The sequence below is a fragment of the Lagopus leucura genome, unplaced genomic scaffold (genome assembly GCF_019238085.1).
Source record: "Lagopus leucura isolate 7727_CA_CO unplaced genomic scaffold, USGS_WTPT01 Super-Scaffold_100008, whole genome shotgun sequence".
In the NCBI taxonomy this organism is placed as follows: Eukaryota; Metazoa; Chordata; class Aves; order Galliformes; family Phasianidae; genus Lagopus; species Lagopus leucura.
Genome location: NW_024962265.1, coordinates 25,835,071 through 25,857,771, shown reverse-complemented (window position 1 = coordinate 25,857,771; position 22,701 = coordinate 25,835,071). Strand labels below are relative to the sequence as shown.

Here is a 22,701-nt window from a genome sequence, read left to right as displayed (position 1 = left end):
TAACTGCAGCCAACACCCAAACTATTCATCAGCGACACACTTTAGTCCAGGCACACTTTCAGGCATGCGTAAGCATCAGGAGGTTCATGTGATTTCTTAAATCAAGGCTTTTAACGGAAGTAAATTTAGCCTTTGATTGCCTATTAGCATCTTTGGGGAAAATCTTCTACTGACTAACTTTTATTACTTTGAAGCTAACTGTTATGACAATACAGACTGGATGTGTACAGCGAAACAGACAATTTACTCTTTACATATAGTACTACTTTGGAAACTTGCTTTCTAATGGTGAAAATTAAGATGACTATTTGCACTTACAAAGCTGCTCTAGTTGTTGTTATATACCTACAATCAATTTGCAAGCAATTAGCAATTTTATCAACATATATATGTGAAGAGGTAGCACAAGAGGTAGCTAAGCAATATGTTAAAAATTAAATAAATAGCTCAGAAAAAAGTATTATAACACTGTGACGATACAAAAAAAGGTCATAAATGTATTATCAAACAAATGCACCATATTTAGAAGACTGCGGGAAACTGTTTCAGTTATAAACTGTAGTTAGTATGGCAAATACGGCAAGAATTTTAAGATTTTTATGCAGAACAATGGTAAAGAGTACATCACACATGTATTTCCATCTTCCGCTCATAATATCCATGTATGAGTTTGTCTTAAGCAGTAGTATTTGTAGATATAAAGGAAAAGAAGTGATAGAAAAGGCAAGCAATATGTACCTAATTACAACCAAACTGCCACAGCCTAAAGCCTAGAATAAGTATTTCATAAAACCTACAAAATAAACAGATTAAGACTTTTTGTAAAGCAGCTGGGTTTTGATAGTTGATTCCAAGAATGCTGCATTTGATTCCAAAATCCCATTAATTTAAAAGCATTCTTGAACTATGTACAATTAGTGGTTTATCACACTGCATTGGTTTCCATCCCAATATTAAAAATATGGAGAAAACTATTCTGTAGAACTGATAGAACATAAGCTATTTTTGAGTATATCTATCCTTGCTTGGCACAGAAAAGGCTAACTATCACACCCATTTGAGTTCATGTTTTAAATAATCAACATAACCTACCATTTTGTGTGAGTTTAGTGGAGCAGAGAAAGGACGTAATCCAGAAGGACTCTTTAGTGGTTTTTACTGCTTGGCTGTTGTTTGCTAGGAAAATTCCCTTTGAGAAGGGGAGTTTGAGGTAGCGACTGGAATCCTGAAGGTTTGTGTTTTCTTCACACTGTGAAAAAAAAAACAGTTAAAATCACTGTACTGTATGCAATTCCTGAAATTATTGTTTCTTTGCCAGAAACCATAAAATTTCTAAGGCTGTCATACAAATGAATCCCAACGACTTGAGTTCATTAAATATTGCTTCAATTCAAAGCATATGCACCAGCAACAAATGCCATGCAGTTACGCATGTAATGTTTTGAATAAAAAAATTTCATGAAGTACCAGTCAAGTACAGTTTAAGGTATGAAAAATTGCTTTTACAATGCATTCAATACATTTGAATGTATTTTAAAATAGCATTACTACTAGAAAATGTCCTAAATAAAATATTCACACATTTTTACAATTCAGAAAAAAACTTCACCAAGCCATCCCAAACAAACACTATATGTATATATGTATACATAAATATATATAACCACACACATGCACACACATGGGTTGCTCTGAAAGAAATGCTTCCTATTTATTTCCATGGAAACTGCAACAAACAGCACAAGAACACTAGTTATCTATTTAAGAATAGTCTCAGTTGCAAAACACTCTTTTTCAACAGTCACTTCCATTAGCTGTGCATTTTTGCCAGTGATGAACAAGAGCCTACATGCCACCCTCCTAAACATCTGCAGCAGCAGAGGTGACCCTTTGCCACTATTACCAGTGCTGAAAAGCACCATCCACTGCCTTACTGTGCTCGCATCCACTCTTTGGACTCCATATATGTTCAGCAAGCATCACTGAAGGTCAACGGGCACAATTTTTTCCACATGGAGGAATTCAATGGCACATTGTTGCTTCATACATGCACTGCCACGTCAAACGCCATTTTGTCAGACTGCCTCTCTGCTGCCATCTGTTTCGCAGCAAGAACATGTAATAGTATATTGGTGTAAGGTTGAATCTCTACTGCCATCTGTCTCTGACATCATCCATGATCAGAATAAAATAGGAGGCATTTATTTCAGAGCAGCCCTCATATATATATATATATATACACACACACACATTCATATACATAATCAATATAAAGACACGTCAGTTTTTTTCTTTGCTATTATTAATAATTTTTATCCATAGAAGCTATCTGAAGATCATTATTTTATCGAGAAAATTAAGTGGCACATTCTTTAACTAAAACACACTAGTTTCAGATGGGAAACTTAGATTAAGCTGTCATATGAATAGATAATATTTTCCAGCACATTTTCCAGCTCACTGCTTTCATGGATAGTTCTCACTAATGGGAAACGCCTGTTGCAACTTCATTTCTGAATTACAGCTTCATATCTGACATTGGAGTCATAACAAAGTAGTAACTTTGTATGCGTTATGCCAACTTAATAGATATGAATTATGATGCTTAAAATTTAAATCTATCTAGAAGCATATGAAGCCCTCTGGACTAAGAGATAACTGGAAAATGTGGAAACAAATAAGGAACTCCACAAGATGGAAATATGTAGAAAAGATAATACTGATTGGATCTGCTTAAATTATAGCTTTATCTTCCATCTTCAGCAGTTCAATAAGTGGGTATCATCACTCAGTGTATTTAACTTTGTGAAATGTGAAATATAAGATAACACAGTAAGACTTCATGATACTACTGCTGCACTGAAATGCACACCTAGATTCAATCGCAGTTTGTAACAGGAAACAAACAATCAGCAATGGGTATTTTATTAGTGACAAGATTATTACTTATTTGGTTATGAATACAGACTTTCTCAACCTAATGCTTCAAGGCATTTATAGTATACAGAGGAATCATTATAGTTAATGATTTCTAATTCAAATTACCTTGTGTACAATGAGTTCATGGGTGCCATCTGGCAGAGTCCTCCCATTTTCTTGCATCAGGGGCACAAAAGAAAAGCCAAACAACTTCTTCTCACCCTTTTCTTTTGCTGAAACACATATATAAATAGTAGCATTTGAGTTAACATTATAAATATTAGACAAAATAAATGGATATAATCCTGGATAAGGAACTTTACTGGAAGCTGTTTGCAGCTTGTCAGACTAACAGTATCTTAAATTTCTTTATGGATCTGCATGTTATCTCCTGTAATGATTTTTGTTACCTCACTATAAATCAGAAAGGAATATGATATAGCTATTATAATACAAAGAGAAAGTTGTTCTGATTTTGCTGTTTATCCACTATAGACACTTCTACTTATTAATCTCCATTTTAGGTCAGCCTCAGCACTTCTGTTTACAAATAAAATATCTATAGATATGACTGAAGATGCCACTGTTCCCTGTAGCGATGTTACGCTTCAGATAACATTTTCAAGGTTAAGGTTAAGGTTAAGGTTAAATTCCAAAACAGATGTATCAATTAAATACAGAGGTTGCTCCAAAAGTAATGCTTCCTATTTATTTGCATAGAAACTGCAACATATTCAAAGAGCACAAGAACACTATTTGATAGAGCAAGTTCTCAGCTACAAAACACTCTTTTTCAACACAGTCATCTCCATTAGCTGTGCATTTTTTTTTTTGCCAGCAGTGAACAAAAGACTGCATTCTGTGGTCATAAAAATTTGCACTAGTGAAAGTGCCCCACTTTACAGCGTACAGCGTTACCGCTGTAACACAGCACCCATCCCCTCACTGTGCTCACATCCACTCTGCGGTCTCCATAGACATTCAGTAAGCACTGGTGGACGTCAATGGATGTTATTTTTTCCTCATGAAGGAATTCAATTCCACACCTTTGCTCCATGTACAATTCCATGTCAGATGCCATTTTGTCAGATTGTCCCCCTGCTGCTGTCTGTCACAGCAACAAGTGGAATGGGATACTGGTGGGAAGTTTCAATCTCTACTGCCATACCATCAACATCTGCCTCTGATTTGTGGACCAGTAGAATAAAATAGAAGGCATTGCTTTTGGAGCAGCCCTCATATATGAAAGACAACAAAACTGAGAATGTAGAAATTTTACTGAAGCCAACAAGAGTGTAGATGCCATATATTTTTCAAAATCAACAAGTTTTAATCAACTTTATTTATATATATGAACATATATAATGCATGACTTTTCAGTCTGAATTTGCGCAGTTGGGGTGGTGCAGTCAACCAAACTGTAATAAAAAGATGTAACTTAACTTATACTGCATAAAAAAACTGTGCAAAAACATATAACCAATTGGAAATTCACCACTGACATTTTTCCATTATTACTTCATTTTCCTTTACTACTTATTGCTAGTTTTATAAAAGAAATCTTGAAAAGAACTCAATGAGTATTTCTTCCTTTATTATCTGTTATTTACATTTTAAGTCTAGGTACCTGAAATCCAAATGTATTTCCACATGTGTGATTGCCACAACGGCAATCCGAATAGTATTGCTATATTGGAGTTGGACATGATGATCCTTACTGGTCCCTTTCAACTCAGGTCATTCTGTGATTCTATTATCTGCTTCACCAGAAAGAGCCAAACAACAGCAGCCACTTAAAAGATTTTATCCACGTTTCTCTATCAGCTTGACAGTGCTCAGCAGCACATGTAACTTGTATACCTTGCTGTGCAAACATGGATATAGACTCCAACAATAGTATCATTTTACCCTCAAAATCATCTCTAAAATTCTTCATTTAGGGAATTGTGAAATTTTATACAATTAAAAAGAAAAAAAAAAAAAAAGCAAAGTGCAAAAATACAAAAGTTATATTAATAGACAATACCATGCATGCATATTTCTCCAATTGGCAGATTGCCGAACAGATACTAAGAAGCAGGTATCATTTTGGAATGTTTCACTAGGTAAGTAAATTTGCCTTTGGAAATTCTGTTTCAGAATACTTTTCAGCTGCAATGTTATCTATTTCTATTAATAAAAGTAGATTGTTCTCTCCTTGTGTTTAGGCTTAATCAAAGCACCAAGTTTTATTAAGCAGAGCTGCAAGCCTGAAATGCTGTGTCATGAAAGCATAAAGAAAAAGTTTATAAAACATATGAAGTTTATGCAGCTTTCCCCCAAGGTGTTACGGAAACTCGTGTGCTGACAGCAGCATTAACAGGGAGAACTGGCACAAGTTGTGATCAGCACTTACTGGAACAGTGTCGGAATTCACAGCGGATGTGTGCTCCTCTGAATTTATCCACAGGAATAGGAAGTTTCAGCAGCTCAGCCCATCTGGGACCATTGTTATGGTAAAGCACGAAGGAATGGTACTCACTGGCTGGTGGCTCTCCAGAGCCAAATGAGATAAAATCCTAATGAGGAAAAAATATGGATTAAATTTTTAAAGATAGATTTGTTAACACATTACTAACATTTTTAAACACTTGCTGATTAGAAAAAACAGCAAATAATCATCCACACAGACAAGAATCAAACTATTTTAAAGGAGTAACTGGGTGACTAGGAAGGCTTAAGCAACACGTGTGATATGGAATTACACAGGGTGGTTCCTGTAGTAAGTACATAAGAATTTAAGTGATACAAGAACAACACTGACTACAGGACCCTTATTCACGTGAAATAAACCTGAGAGCTTTCTGTTGTCAGTGATGTGTGCCAGCATGAAAGAGTAAAGAAATACGGATCCCCTGACTGCTAACAAGCAATGTGTTGAGTTGCCTTTGCAACACCCACAATGGTATTTCCTCAGCAAAGAAGGCAAACAGGTTTCTCAGGATCTTGTCTTGAGGATATCTATCAATTTTCTGTAGGAAAGCTATGCTTTTCTCCTCAGCAATTATAATCTTAATATTCTTTATAAGTATATATATAAACATGCATATATATAAAAAAACATTTAATATAAAACACACATACACAGCACTCCATGCATTCACATACAACTTCAGTTTGCAAATATGCATGCAGGTATGCAGTTTGAACCAGGCTGTATGTGTCTTTCTTCATTTTGTCACCCTGTAACTCTCAACATCATACAGAAGATAGGAAAAAAGTACATACAAAATATATGAAAAAAGTACTTTTGAATTAAACTAAGAATCATCAAATCAAAAATTCTCCAGAATGTAATCTTGCTTCAACATTTTACAGTATCTTAATGAAATCATTAGTTATTTGATTAGTGATTTTAGGTGTTTATCTGGATCGTGTAATTGATTACAGAAATAAAACATATAAAGTGGAAATGCTTTGAATATCTATACAGAGCAAAATATATATAAGACCTCTTAAAATCAATTTTGTATTTGTTAAATAACACCACCTAAAGATGATTTACTCTGAAGAAGTGTATCAAGGTTAACTACAGCAAGGACAAATTCACAACAAAAGTACCCTTAAAATCTGACCACCGCTGTCCACAACGTGCATTGTCACTTCCACATTTCTGGCCACACTTTTTCCTCCTTTCTCAAATTCTCCTCTTTCTACAGTGATGTATAAATCATTCCTCATTTCACCTATTAAAAAAAAAAAAAAAAAAAAAAAAAAAAAACATGTGCAAAAGTCAGTTCACATTGATTACTTTTCACTACTTTGTAGTAGTGAAGAGAAGTAGACTTTCATCTTCTCTTTCAAAGAACAGTATCACAATTTATCATCATTTTCAGATTTTAATAACAAGAAAGAAAACCAGTAAAAACTTTCATAAACCAAGAAAACCAACAAAGCTTCATTCTGATAAAGGCCCAACAGATTATCTGCTATACTAAGCAATGCTGGCAACTTTTATTCATGTTAGCTCTTTTGGTATTTCCCATGGCACCTCCATCCATACTGAAGCTTGGCTTCATTCCTCTTTAATCTACAGCAATATCAACATATTTTTTTCTCAATTAATCTCCACATTTCTCTGTTTAAAGACACCTCACCAGAACTTTTTTACACTTAATCTCTAATAAAGTTACTACTTGGCTCATTACTCTTTGGAAAAGCAAAAAACAAGCTAGAATTCATTTCTCTTTCTCATTTAAGCGACCTCAACATATTTTACATTGATAGGTTATCCTGAAGATCAGTAATGAAAAGCAAACTTATTTTACAGTTGTTGGAAAGGTTTCTTAGATTAAAATCTTCAGCAACATATTCAAGGCACAAATCCAAGGCAGGCACTACATAAGAGTTAACTAATATGTGTTAGTTATACAATACCTCTTACGTGTTTAAATTGAAAATCTTTCCATTTTTGTCCATCAACAGAATAAGTAACTCATTAGGCCTTACTGAGAACTTCTGGATGAGATCTATGCTGACTTTAGTTTCAATTCAATACAACCCACAAAGTTTATGGATAATGAAAGAAGAATAGTTTGGTTTTGTCATAGACTAGGCAGTAGAAGTGGTGGTAGGAAGCCACTCTTTTCTTTGAAACTCTAAACCTTTTTTGTAAGAAGTAAATATTAACCTACTTCTGAACAAACACTTCTAGAACTACTTGGAATTTTCTGGAAAAATGAAGGGCAAACAGCATGACCACAGAAGCATCTTCTAAAATTCTAATTGCTAGAAAGAAAAAGAAATTGAGAATACTTGCTTTCATCTAGTGAAATGCAAGTTAAGCACTAAAGTTGATTTTCACTGTGCATCAGAGAAAAAAAAACAACAGTTTTGTGTATTTACAAGCATATTATTAAAAAGTCAAATATGATTATAATTGATAAATATTCAGTTCATCTTCAATTTTCAGCTTTGTTTTAATGTGCAGGCAGAATTTGACCTGCTCTTGTGTTTCATATTTCTTGTGTTTATTTTGCTGCATGCAACTTTGCAGTGACTTTTAAGCACCAGAAACATTAATCTTGCTACAGCCTTCTGATATTTTATAACATTATTCCATCACTATATGAAAATTAATTGAGTTCTCTCAAGCACAATCTAAACCACTGTCAATTTGAAAAGAAAAAAAAAATCCAACTTTATTATCAAACTCTCAAGAAACATACCCATTAAAAAGAAGGAAAAAATTGCCATTGTATTACCTTGTAATCATCTATCTACTGACACACTGATGCAAGATGTTAGAGTACAGATAGGCAGCACAAATAAATACCAGGAGCAGATGGTATTCACTTAAGAGCTCGATATGAAGTCAAGGATGAAAAAGCTGAACTACTAATAAGTGTGTGCAACCTCTAAATCAGTCTCTGGTGCCCAGTTTCAAAATGAGCCAAAGGCAGTGGTTATTCATGTAACGGACACCAGACTTGTGAAAGAAAACCCGAAACTTTCCAAAGGATGTTGTGAATGTTAGAAATTTGATCTGAAAGTATGGGTTCAAGGGGAGAACAGAGAAGTCTTGGAAGACAGATCCACTGAAGGATATGAAACAGACAGTAACAAACAGCTCATGAAATCCCTTGAGCTGAAAATAGCTGGAGGCTGAGAGAATCGGGGGTAATCATCACATATGCAAATATTCCTGTCCAGTTCTCTCTCTTCCTTAGGTGCCTGTTTACAACAGCCAGCTAGATAGACACTAGCTCTGAAACAGTAGAGCTGTACTTACAAGTCAAATCATAAAATTACCTTTAAAATTATTAGATGCTGATTATTTCTACACTTAAATACATCTTTTTTTTATCTTTTATTATAAAAGATTTACAAGTATGGTCACCAAAGAGCACACAGTATATTGGGTCCTTACTTCGCATGTGCTTATCCTAGAATTGGTCCAGGTTAGAGCTGGACATCAGTCACCAACAGGAGTTTCACATTCAGAAGAAAATACACAGTAATAAAAAATGGAAGGTTTGTAGTATAACTGGGTTTAGCAAACAATTTCTATCTGCAGCAGTATCTCTATAAAGACTAAATTGAATTCTGCATCTATGCATTTACGCATTATTTATCAGCAAGGAATTCTTTCCATTTTCCATGAGGTCTGCACTGAAATATAACCAAAAGCACATTTTCATCACAGATTTCATGACCTAGCCCAGATAAAACTCAGTGAAAACCTCGCTTTTTTTTTTTTTTAATTTTTAAGCAGAGCATGCTCTGATTTAAAAAGATTTAAATTAAAAAAAAAAAAGTATTTTTAAAAAGTAATCACAGCTTCATAGACTTTAAGGAGTCTTTCAGAAACAGTGTCTGTTTTTAAAGGATTTTTAAAAATGTGCAAACTCATTGAAGAGAAAAAAAGAAAAAAACTCACTGGGAAAAAAGACACAGGAAGATGTATTTGCACAATTCCTGTCTTGCTTTGCCCTACAGATCCTTGGCTGTGCTCATAATCAGTGTAATGAGAGAACAGGTCAAACAATTTTTGTTCTTAGCTGCAAACATTCAGGAAGCTCTACTTTGTCTCAGAGTAAGCCATACAGTCATCTGATTCTAAGAAAATGTCATATTTTTTCCACTTTCATGCAAGGCAAATTAAATGCAAGTGGAGACCAGGACTCACACTATATGAGAAGCAATGATGTATATGAAATATGATGACTTATATGGAAACAGATGGACAGAAAAGCAGAAGGGAGATAACTGAAATAAACTAGAAAATTAAACCAAAATAATGTAAGCTATGGGCTATATATCAAGGGTAGAGTCTGCATCAGGCAGATGAAACAACAGCTTCCTTTTCTCATAGCATGCAGCATATCTGACATTTTGTAATCTTTATGAAAATGTAGCTTCTGGTTTAAGTTTGGCCTTGTCAGTATTGATCAGAACTCACACAAATTTCACTTTTGCTTTACAAAAGATCACTATTTTCAACTAAAATACAGAAAAACCTTGTACAGTTTAGATAAGGGTAGTAGAAGGTTAAGAACTTAAAACCAAGCTTCCAATAAATCTTTAGTGCAATATTTATGTGAACATACTATGAGTAAAAGCTCAGAAGATTAAAAAGTCAGAGGGGTTGTAAAAATAAACACAAAGACTTATCAGAAAATAGAATTGCTGATTCAAGTAACAAAAATGGATTTGGGAAGTGAACTTCAATCAGGGAAAGGGAAAAGGAAAGAAAACTGTGATAAAAGCATACATAAATATATTTGGAATGACTTTTTAAAAATTTATTTAACTCTCAATACATTGTTCTGGAGATATCTTAACCTCTTCTACTTCCCCAATGTAGAAATGCCATTGCTTCAATCTTCCTTGACAGAAATTCTCAAAATCTTGACATGATCGTCTGTACAAAATTAATCTAGGGGATTCTATTGCAAATTCTCTTCCAGTAAAAACAATTCCATCTTGATTTATGAAATATTCAAACATCAGACAATGTTTGAATTTGTTGTTTACGTTCCTTTCACTAAACTTTTTCATTTATGGAAATTATAATTACATATTTGATTACAAGAATATGAACACTTTTCCTATAGTATCTCTATACCAGATGGATAATTCTCATGTTATATCATCATGCTTTTAGCAAGAGATGTAATTAAAACCACAGGGTGCCCTGAAAGTCAAAGTTCTTTAATATTTAGGCTCTGAGGTAGACTTTGGCAAGTGCAAATACTATCTTCTGCTAAAGTACCTGCATGACTCAAATAAATCTCCTCTAGATGTATGTGTACTGAGATTTTCTACTGTCTTACACTGGAACAAATGTGAGGAATTTACAAAGAAACACACAAGGGACATCTCAGACATTAGATAAAATCAGTTTTTAATTACTGGTTGAAAACATATAAAATTGAAAGCCTATAAAATTGAATCTCAAACAGGCAAGCAGAGTTTTCAAATATGATGAGAAAAAGCAACGTATTCCAGCTAAATGCTCAGAAATACCAACATGAAATAAAGACACACAATGGCTAATTTCAGCATCAAGTTCGGTACAGTAATAAGCAAGTGAAAACAGAAAATGTTGCTCAACTCTAAGGTGACAAGCCCACATCTAACTACAATGAAGCTATGTGGTACAAAAGATCTAGACCATTTCAAGGGTTTTCTTTCAAAACAAAGGGAAGCTCATTTTTGCCTGCTGTCTCTGCCTCAATCCTGTTATTATAAAAACTGGTTTTCTTCAAGCTTTCTGAATTTATCAGAGCTTCCAGAGTGTGCAGTGAACATGTGGATGTAGGCATCCAGTTAATAAGTTTTAAACAAAATGGGATTGAACCCCACAGTAATTAAGTTTTGTCTCAGGCTATCATACAGTTTTCTGGGAACAAAAAGGCTACAAGAAAGTGAACCACAAACACAAAGATTCATTAAATGTGTTCTGCAAAGATAAATCACTCCCGAGAAGCAAATGGCACTTCTGTACATGTGGGTTATAGGCTGAGTCAACAGAAGATGGAGAGAAGGAAATTAAAGAAGATACGCATTGTGTTTATGAGTTCTCTGAATCATCCTGCTGTGTAAGAAACCTGCTCCTCGTAGCACAGATATCTTCCAGCCACTATCACAATAAAAACTGAAGTTAACATGATACAACCAACCACAGGTAAAACAGAAGGTTGGTGCAGATTAGATATAAGATGACAAAGAACAAAGCAGCAAAACAAAGCTTGGCATTGATCCCTGCTGGAGTAAGAATTAATAAGTCCTCTCTTGGCAAATGGATGAATTGTGAGGATCAGTGCGTATCTAGGGAAACTGTTATTGCTCTTTTCAGGCAATAACGCATCATGTTGAAAAATTATATCAGTAGCTTCTGTGCTAATTACAGAAGCAACCCAGTAGACCCCAAACTACTTTGTTTGGCTAATCAAAACTACATTTAAAAATATTACAGTTACATCCAAGGCATTCATACAAGAGCTTGCATATACAAGGGGAGGGTTAGCGATGGAACCAAAGATGGAAATCAAAGTTCCACAGAATGTAATATAGAATTGCAAACCTGTATTGGTGTGGTTGATCATAAAGCCTTGATTTCCCATGCAGCGCAAGTGTTGAATGCACACACTGAAGGGACATTTGTTATGGTAAGTGAATTTAATTGAATGTGAAAGATGCAGAATTGAAATGTCTGAGTTGCTAAATCAAAATGTGTACAGCATAGAATTGGCAGTAACTGCCTCTTCAAATGGTCCTGCCAAAACATTTCAGCTTCGACCTGGCAAAAACATCTTGAAAGCACTATTTATAGGCCAAAAGGAAAAACTCCAAATCCTTTTTAAGACAGATGTAGGTGCTAACCAGGCACACTACAGCTCAAGGTTTCTGACCTAAGAAGAAACAGAAGCGGCTTCATGACTTCTTTTCAGCTAACAATGAGGTATCCAAGCACTAAACTTGAGTGGAGGATGCATGAATTACATGACACAGGCAAATGAAAGGAGAAAAAGGAAAGGCCAATTAAAACCCAAAAACAACCACAAAATAGACTGTTGGAGAACATACTTATCTAATGGAGGTCAGCCTTCCTGATGCCGTCTAAACCACAAACTTTAAAAAACCAGAAAAGAGAAAGGAGCCAAGAGTAATTCACAGGCTGGAGATGACAATGTATGCTCAGGGGCCCCATTATCTCTGCTACGCAGTTTCATTATGGGATGGCTCTGCAGGCTTTCTTTTCTTCACAAATAGGAGGCTAAATTATCACTATTCAGGAGCTTGCATACAAGTTAAGGCCTGCTGCTGCTCAGAAGATGTACCCCTAGATATAGGACTCACACACAAGCTGCCCCTGGCTCACAGAAGCTTCACAACTGAACCTCAGCCAATGAGAGCAACATACGTAATCACTGCAGATCTGAACATGCATCATGAAAACGTGTATGAATGCAGTATTTGTTCCTTTTTTTTTTGTTTGTTTGTTTTTTTTTTTTGTCTCCTAGAAGTATTTGTACCTATGTGTCAAAAGAACAATCAGAATTGCTTTTACTGAGGAAGTTCTGAGTTGCAACTGCAACACAGATATTGTAACAACTTTTCTCATACTCCAATCCCATTTAGAATTGTAAACTTTGTTGTAGCACTTTAATATGGAACGATGTTTTCAAGCTGAAGATAGCTATTAAAGATCAAAAGCAACTGTCTGTTAGAAACGGAGTTTAATTTGCCAGCCATTCTCTAGAAAGCTTTCTAGTAAAATAAATTCCAATTTGGTTATTTATCACTGTAACAAAGAAGTGTGACTGTATTTGACTGTCATCTCTGATAGTTGCAGTTTAGTGGAAATCTGAACTATCCTGAGAGCAACTGCTAATTTGAAAATAATTACACACAACTCACAAGCTGCATTGGTTACTGGGTGCCTTCTAGAAAGCTTTGTGCAGAATTATAGGTCCTTTAGAACCAAGAATTGAACAGGGGCATAAAATATTATTTTGTTTATAGAAAGTTCTGGTAAATTTACATCTTTGTAAAATGCAAGCTGAGGAGTTGTTTTGTTTTATACCTTAAGTATGCATTTAACAGATTTTAAAAAGATTTCACACATGATGAAATGGCATTATGCAGGATCTAAATCTTGTGGATGAAAACTGTTTTATAGAAAACCTTTTGAAAAGACTTTGTAGAATGGGGCAAGTGCATGTAGCCATTGTCAGTAAGGAAGATCTCAACAAATCACACTGATGATGGTGGTGATTTTGACTTGATAAGAGGGTCAGAGACTCTTATAGCACATTGCCTCCTTTGAGTCAGTATGCTCACTGCTTCTTAGCAGCTATGAGGGTGTAAGTATATCTTGGCTGATATACTTACATCAACAAACAAAACAAGTTGGTCTTTTTTAAAAGCAGCATATTAGAAATTCATGTCAAGTTCCAGATCTGTATTTAATTTCAAAACAAAAAATCAAAACTAAATTCAAGTTATGCAATTTCTTCACCATTCGTGAAAAATTATAGTGCAGAAGGATGTATTAAAGGACATTGTTAAAGAGATCAAATCAGGAACATACAGGCACATAGTATTTCACAGATAATTTCATCACTGTAGTAAGTGAATTTCCCCTAAAGAAACAATTTCTTTTCTGTTTTGCACTGTAGGTGATACTGAAACAGCAGTTGGAATTCCTGTCAGTGAATGTAACCTGGAAATAAAGCAGATCTAAAGGGAGAAATACTACTAGTACTTATAAGAAACAGGGCAAATCTCACAGATGTGACTGAAGCTTCCAGTATAAGATTTAAAGGCTGTGACAACCACCAGCAAGCTTTGTGTTCCATAATTTCTCTCCATATAGCAAACTTCTTGCTTATTGTGGCAAAGAAAATTTTGCTATTTGCAAGAAACACAGACTCATAATAATTACTATTGATCAGTAATATTCACATAGAGCTCAAGAATGAGAGAATGTTGTAATGAGTGCTCAAATACAAACATTGGAAGAAAAGGTCTGAGACTGGAACCTTACGAGTGACAGTTGGCAAAATCTTATTTGGTGAACATGTGCAAATTTGTCTGCATTAAGGGGACGGGCAGAAAGAAACGAGCATTTCTGTTAGTTTTGTATTGCTAGCTAGTTTTTATATAAACAAGAATATCAGTAATACTATTAAGGAAAAATTAAAACAATTCTGCATGTGCTGGAATTGCAGGAGCACTGGTAACTTTGGTAACAGTACTGCCTGTTTACTATTAGATTTAGTAAGTTTTGGCATTTAAAATGAAGGATAAGATGAAAAAAAAAACCATTCCTTTACTCAGTTACTTCAGTGTCCCTTTTCAACAGAGCACTATCTGCATTTTCAGCTTTATTGCAGAAACTCTCAATAAGCCCTAAAAAACATTCATCTGAAAAAAGCTGATGAAGCCAATGAAATGTCCTTGACACAAGGGATTCTCAAACTGCAAACTTTCAGATTTTACACATAATGTAGATCAAGCTTGCATGATTGCTCTTCCTTGCTCTCCCTTCTAACGAGATGTAAAATAAATTGATTTGAACAGCGGGGAATTAAAGATTTACAAGCTTGTTTAACAGAAAGCTTGGATCTGTTGATTTTGGGAGGAATTTAACCGAATTTTGAGAGATTATTCTCCAAGTGCTTCTTGAACTCCAACACTCTCAGTGCCATGCCCACCGTCCTGGGCAGCCTGTTCCATGCCCACCACCCTCTGGTGTAGAACCTTTCCCTAACCCCCAGCTGCCCCTCCCCTGGCGAAGCTCCATGCTGTTCCCTCTGGCCCTGTCGCTGTCACACAGAGCAGAGCTCAGCGCTGCCCTCCGCTCCCTGTGAGGAGCTGCAGCTGCCATCAAGCCTCCCCTCTGCTCTGGGCTGAGCAAACCCAAGGACTTCAGCCACTCCTTCTTTGTATTGCCCTCAAGACTCTCCACCATCTTTGCTGTCCTCAGTGGACACACTCTACTTAGTTTTTCATCCTTCTTACACTGTGGGGCCCAAAACCGCACACAGTACTGCAGGTGAGGCATCTCCAGCATCATTTGGCCCTTGGGGCTGCCAGGGAACTCATTGTTGACTCATATTTCAAGCGTTGTCAAACAGAATCCCCAGACCTCTTCTTGCAGGGCTGCTAGCCAGCCCTTCATTCCCCAAATTGTACATATCATAGAACCATTAGGGATGGAAAAGACCACTAAGATAATCTAATCCATCTGTCAGCCCATCACCACCATGCCCTCTAAACCATGTCCCTCAGTAACACACCTACCCTTTCCTTGAAAACTGCCAGGGGTGGTGATTTTACCACTTTCCTGGGCAGCCTGTTCCAAAGCCTTACCAGGAAGAATTTTTTCCTAATATCCAACCCAAATATATGCATATATCTAGAATTGCTGTGTCACAGGTGTAAATTCTGGCACTTGTTAGATTTCATACAGAAATTGTAAATTGAGGGAAGTTCAATTACATTCTGGCTTTTCTTCCCTTTCCATACTCCTCTTCCATTTTTCCTTTGGTTACTAATGAATCAAAAAAGAAGAGAGACACTATGGGAAGGAGAAGGAAAACAATATAAAAATTCCCTGCACTTGCCTAACCAGGTACAGAGTCATGTATTAGTACCTTTGTTTTCTGCAGTGACTCGAAAGATAAATAGAAAGGAAGATAATTCCTTTGGTAGAAAAGATCAAAGCTTCTAAAAAGTACTGAAATAGGATTTGGAAAGCAGAGCATATTCCCCACAGAGTACTACAATTTTGTGAAAGGTCAAAATTCAGGGTGTTTTACTTGACAATAGTGCTTAAATATATTTTGTGTAACTAATATATCCAGGCAATATTACTTTCAGTAATTAAAAATACATATTTCTGGATTCTTGGATATCAGAACAGCCAACAGTGGCAGGTGGAAATTTAGGCTGTTTGTACTCCACAGAGACTGATGAAGATTGGGAAAATTATACCACTCCTCATAGGAGAAAAACATGGAACGGTGTGAAACATATTTTTCTCTTCCTAAAATCAACAAATCTTTACTAAGTCCAAGCCCAGTGACAGCTACACAGACACATGAAGAGAACAGATTCCATAGCTTTCTCTATATTTTTGCTCTCCAGATTCTTACTTTAAGCGATGACAGGAGGAATATGCTTCTAGTCAAAATCACATCATTGAAAAATCCATGTTAATCACATGGATAGCATTTTGTAAGATGATTTGTATAAAAAAAAAAGACAAATATTCTAGTTACAGTTTCATTTTAAAAGCTATGAAAAAGAAAGGAAGAAAGAAAGAAAGGGAGAAAGAAAGAGAGAGAGAGAGAGTAAGAAAGAGAGAAAAATAGAGAGTATACTTGCACATGAAAAGAACAAATGATCTTTTAATAACCCAGATGAATGAGTAGTATGTTCAGCAGCTTTCAAAGACAATGAGATGTAACTGGACAGCTAAAGGACACCTAATGGACTTAAATGATTAAAAATAAAAGCAAAGCAGTGCATTTATGATGGTTTAAAAAAGGAGAAAAATAATTCCTAAATTAAGCATAATAAAGCTTATATAAAACTTGTAAGCACTGCAGCAACCTGGGCTGCTCACTGTACCTGCTGAATAAGCAGAAACTTTAAAAAGATAACACTGAGAAACAAAATGCAAATAGTGCTGGAAGTATTAAATTCTGTTGCAGAAATTAATGCTGCAGCTTCATGTGGATTCTTAATTGTGTCCTTTGCAAAGGGATATCAATACTAGAAGAGAACAAAAAAGACCAAAAAGTTCTGAGTGAAGGATTACTAGCAAAGAACATTCCAGTCTGGACTGACTAGCTCAGACAGCATTGTTTTAGACCACTTATGCATAAATACAGGGAAAATAATGGTCACTGCAATACCACTGTGCAGACTTGTCAATTCTTTAGCCTTTTCTAGTTTCAAAAGAGTTTAATAATTTGGATGAGTAGGAAGAAATATAAACTCTGATCTTAACTCAGAGGAAGTTGTGGTCAGATCTCAGCAATGGTAATGCCACTGGCTGAAATCCAAAGCTGAAAAAGAGTGTCTATAGATAATTGATATCTGTTTACAAAAATCTGTTCAGACATCAGTCAACAGGCCATTTGTTTATATTCTGGAGTATGCCTTATGGACTCTGAAATATATATATAGCATTTCAACTCACATCTCTAGCTGTTTTAAATAAGAATTCTTTTTTAGATTATGCATAAAGCAGCATAGAATAAATACACATAGGTAGAGTTTCAGGAAATAATGGTTCAACCTGACTAAATTTCTTAGTAAAGAATGAACTCTACAGAAAGCCCTGAGATTATCTTGCTTTATCTGCTAATGCCTCACACTGAATAGATTCTGGCTTTGAGTGTACCAAACAGCAAAACATGCTAACAGTAGTAGAATTAGGATTGTTAAGAAGACTGTAACTTAAAGCAAAACAGATGCAGTTCTAGTTTGATAAGCACAACAAAGAAAGATGTGCAGCTATACAATGCTTATCATGTGACAGCTCAGTCTGTTTACAACTGGCTGCCCTAGCAGAGAGTTCTGGCCCCTTCAGTAAATCCTCATTCAGATAAACAGCTGCACTAGGGTTTACCACCACACACTAATGAATGGGTTTCTTTAAAGAACTAGGTATTTTCTACAAAGAGGAAAAAGAGCATGCAATGCAAGCATGCATACATGTCAGAACACATGAGCATAATATCCAGCTCTTAAGTTATGCAGTGTTGGAAAAGCTATATGTTAAATTTGGAATCAGATTCTATATGAGGGCACTACATAAGAGAGCGAAAAAGCAGGTAAAATTTTATGTAGAAAGATGTGAAAGAGCTTTCACATTCCATCAATTTCTGCATGTGTTAAAGTATTTCTCAAAAAGCTCAGTATGTTCATAAACATCAAAAGGAAAATTTTATATACTAAATTATTATACGGTTGTCTGTCCTTTCAGGAAATGTTAAGATAGAAATTCAGAGTATAAACACAGTTTTCCTTTGACGTAGTACAAAGCTTTCCAAGAATACCAGCTTACTCATCTGTCGACTGTCACACTTGGATGCTGGCTAGAACTGTACTGGTTAAATCTAGAAAAATGCATGTTGATTAGGCTCCTAAGATAACATGTTCACTGCCTTTCCTTATTCTGCCAGCTAGAATAGAATGAATTACCTATTTAATAGCCTCCTTGAATCATATATGCCTTTTTCTACTGATCTACTTCATCTCCTTAAACTCTTGAATTTCATCATTAAAAAATCTCATAAGTCCTGGAAAGAGCACTCTGTGGCATCACCCTGTCAGGCTCCACTGACATAAAAAGTACTGCTCTACAAAAACATGCATTATTATTGTCATCAAAATTCTGGTATGGCATGTGTGCTGGTGCTAGTTATTTTCAGAAGCAAACCCTCTAAAGAGAAAAGGGTTGATACAACGCAAACTGAAGGTCAGTTAGAGTTTAAATACATGAAAATAGGAGAGCAACTTAAAATCTGGCACCTTATAAAAGAAATACTACAGTTAAGCAGCATGTAGTATTTCTTATTAAATAATTCAAGAGAGTCTGGTTCAGAGTCTTAATCTAAGTGCTAATTAGAGCAACACACTCAATTTCAACAAAAAAAAAGACCTAATTAGTGACCATTTCCAGTTACAAAAAATGAAGTTCTTTAATTTATCTCTGAAAAAAAAAAGACACTAGAGAGATACAAAATGAAAAGGGAGCTTTAAAAGAAAAAAGGATTTCAAAGGCTAGGCTCCAGCAGGCATTTCATCGCCTAGAGCACGCTGCCCTGCTTAGCCCTTGGAACTTGTCATTAGAAGAATAAGATGATTATTTTCCTCCAGGAGAAATTTCTTCTATGCCAGCAAACACAAACTAGAAGTTGTACGTTTTCTGAACTGAGGTAAGCATATACTTGGACTAAGAAATCAGCACACCAAAGTTCATGATTATTTTTTTTCAATAAGAAAGGGTCAAACTGAGCCTGTGCAATTCTTTGAGTTGCAGCAGCTCACTGCACAGTGCTTGGCTACAACATGCTTTTAGCAGTTCATGTTACTTCACAACTGGAAAATCAGAGATCAAATCTTTATAGAATAAAGAAAATTTGATAACACAGAGCTGAAAGTCACTAAATCAGATGTAGATAATCAGTAAATTAAGAAAGGTTTCTTAATGGGAATTATAGCACGCTCTGTAAAATTACATTCAAAATTATCAGCCTTATTATCTATAATATTCATTTGATTCAAACGAGAAATCTAACAGTAACACAATCTTAATAAGCATTAAGATTTCAAGTGAAGACTTTCATTTAACATATGTATATAATCTACCTTTAAATTGAATAGCACCTAACTTACCCATTTTATTGTTCTAAATATTGTGGTGACTTCAGTAGAACAGTTTCATAATAATACTGAAACTGCTTTATGAACTTGTGCTCTGTGCATATTTTAAGTGCATAGTAGTACTGATGAGGGATGCAGAAGGACAGATGTTTAACTGGCAGTAAGAGCAGAACAGTGAATTCTCAGCTGTCAAGTTTCAGGCTGAAGTTCAAGTGCCTGCCCACAGCTAAAGCTGAGTCTCATTACTGAGTTTTAATAGACTGTTAAGACTCCTCTGATTAGTGAAACAATGAAGCTTACATATTCTTGTCTCAGAACCACGATTTATTTTCAATTTATGTATACAGGAATGAAAAGACATATATTTATAAAGGAGAAAGTGATTCCTAGTAAGAATCAGCAAGTCCTGAAGATTATTTGTATCTGAGAGGGCCAAGGCGTTGCATGCAAACTCTGAGCTGAAACAAAGATGTGAGATCCTCCCTACAATATTTCTCACTAACACCACAGCAACACAACAGTCGTGCCAAAGTAGGCTGCTCCTAAGTATGCTTTTCCCTTGAAGAGACACTGGCTAAAGATTTCATTTCTGGGAATGACCTATAGATTTTACCTACCTTACCACTATCTATTTTCTCCCTATATTTGCTTGGTCACATTCATAGTGACCCATTCTCCTTCAACCTTCCTTAGCACCTGTTCAAGCACTAACATTGGTTATCATACGATCTAATGAAAATAAATCTCCACATCCCTTCTACTATCCATTTCCAGTATCTCCGTTTCCATCAGTTGAGGCATCAACTGGGTGAAATCAGAAGCTATACTGTGTCAGTGAAAATCTGTGAGTCCTTATTTAGAAGTTACCTGCTCCATGTTCTGCTGGTTGCCTCTTTATCTGTGTAGAGCTCAGCAATCTTGCATTCAGTCATCTTCACTTCCAGAAAGCAGACAACTATCTCTGTATGCTCTTTTGACACTGACTCAGTAAGTATATAATACACAACCTGGGATGCAGTTTTCTTTTATTTACATCCAAAAAAAAGTCTCTGGAAAATTTAATAATTTTCAGAATTCTATATTTATTTGGAAAGCAAATGAGTACTCATTAATTCCTCACTAGTTCTTTCTCTTGCTCCTTAATGAAAATTTGTTCTTTTCAACTTACCAGGCATGATAATATTGGAAAAACCTAGTTTCCTTGTTATGGATACTCCATGGGTAAACATAGATGTGTACTCTCTCCTAATTTGTTCTATGTCTCCATGAAGCAACTGAAGAGAAACTGCCAGACCTGAAAATCAAGAGAAAAACAAGGGAAAGTAAGACATTCAAACAGGCTGTGATTATCAGTACCAAATTATTAGTAATGTGTAAGTAAACTACAATGACATATCAGCTCAAAATTGTTTCAATAGAGATGGATGGTGACTTGGATTGGAGAAAATTAAAGAAACATCAATTTAGAGAAACATCAATCAATAACATTTGCTATCATTTCATTTTTTCATTTACTTCAACCCAATGCTGCCTTCAGAGTTATGCAGGAAACAGTACAACCACAATGCTTCCTATCCCTTTGAAAAACATTTCATTACAGTGCATCACTTCACCTTATACAAGGTTATATAATATCAGAATATCCAATATCAGAAGAATAAAATTCCTAATAAACAAATCTAGCCTAATTTTCATTTGTCACATAGACTCAGTAATTTCATAATGACTGAGATTGAAACTTTTCATCAATATTAATCAGATTCAAACAGTCATGTTCTTTTGTTTGCTAGAAGACAGGCAAAATTCAAGGGTGGCCAATCATTTCCCAGTATTTACTACTCAAGAATCTAGGAAGAATAACTTCACCTATCATATCTGCAGCGTGCAAAATCATTGCAGACAGAGCTAAAATTAGCAAAAACAACAGGAATGCCTTATGGTTATTTCAAAAGTAATCACAAAGACAAGTGTCAGGATACAGCTTGTAGAGATTAATCTTCCCTGACCTTCAACATTACTACAGCATATCACGTGTCAACAGACAGATCAAGGGGAAGATAAAACTCTTCACATACACTCAACAACTGAAGATAAAGAAGAATCTCAGTCAAGTCATAATTAAATTCAGATTAAGCTTAAGTAAATAGCATGCACACACAAACTGAACAACAAGGTCATCAGTCCTTCGGGCTTTGGCAGAAAATTTCCCTACAAGCATGTTATATTTAAATGAATGAATTTTATGATGGTTCTAAATTACAGCCTGAAAAATCAGCCTTTAGTATCGCTAATCCAGTCTCATGCATGTAAGAGACCAGAGATCTGATTAGCTTGACAACTTTTATCTTTTTCCTCTTATTTTCATTTATGATACATTATTTTGGCACCTATGGAGAATGTGATGTTCTGACCAGACTTCCATTCTCTTAACATGAAAAACAACACACCTACACATCTCCAATTAAGCGCATAAGTAGATCTTAGAAGGAAAAGTATTCACTGAAGCCTATTTTATTTTAAGAACTAAATTCAATACTATGAACATTAATCATCCCAGCAATGGTAATTTGTTCAGTGGTAACCACGTAAATTTAGGAAATAGTAATAATTATTATCAGTGTAAGCCATAAAATAAACCATACAGCAGTCAGATTATAGTACAAGAGCCTTCTATGTCCTTTCCCTATTGGTAAGAGGTTGCAGAGGCAAAATCCAGACACTCTTAGACTAGGTAGAAAGTTTTTCATTGCTGGAAGGAAAAAGCTAGGTTGGATCTGTTGGACAGTTAGAAATAGTGATACTTAGCCCACTGTCAATCTTGTTCCTTCTATATTTTGAGATGCTGTTATACATAAGTATGCATATTCATAACCCCTTGTGTGTATTCATACC

The 22,701-nt window shown here is 35.4% G+C and overlaps 1 protein-coding gene across 2 annotated transcripts in view; it reads right to left on the bottom strand.

Moving 5' to 3' along the window:
• Positions 1-22,701, bottom strand: part of DOCK4 (dedicator of cytokinesis 4) — a 244,154-nt gene that overhangs the window by 88,912 nt on the left and 132,541 nt on the right. For both annotated transcript variants that reach the window (XM_042872551.1, XM_042872552.1), the window contains exons 13-17: positions 20,978-21,103; positions 6,520-6,644; positions 5,315-5,477; positions 3,046-3,152; positions 1,093-1,249 (exon numbers count right to left, since the gene is read on the bottom strand). In XM_042872551.1, the coding sequence (XP_042728485.1) occupies positions 1,093-1,249; positions 3,046-3,152; positions 5,315-5,477; positions 6,520-6,644; positions 20,978-21,103 (678 nt within the window). The remainder of the gene's footprint in view (positions 1-1,092; positions 1,250-3,045; positions 3,153-5,314; positions 5,478-6,519; positions 6,645-20,977; positions 21,104-22,701) is intronic.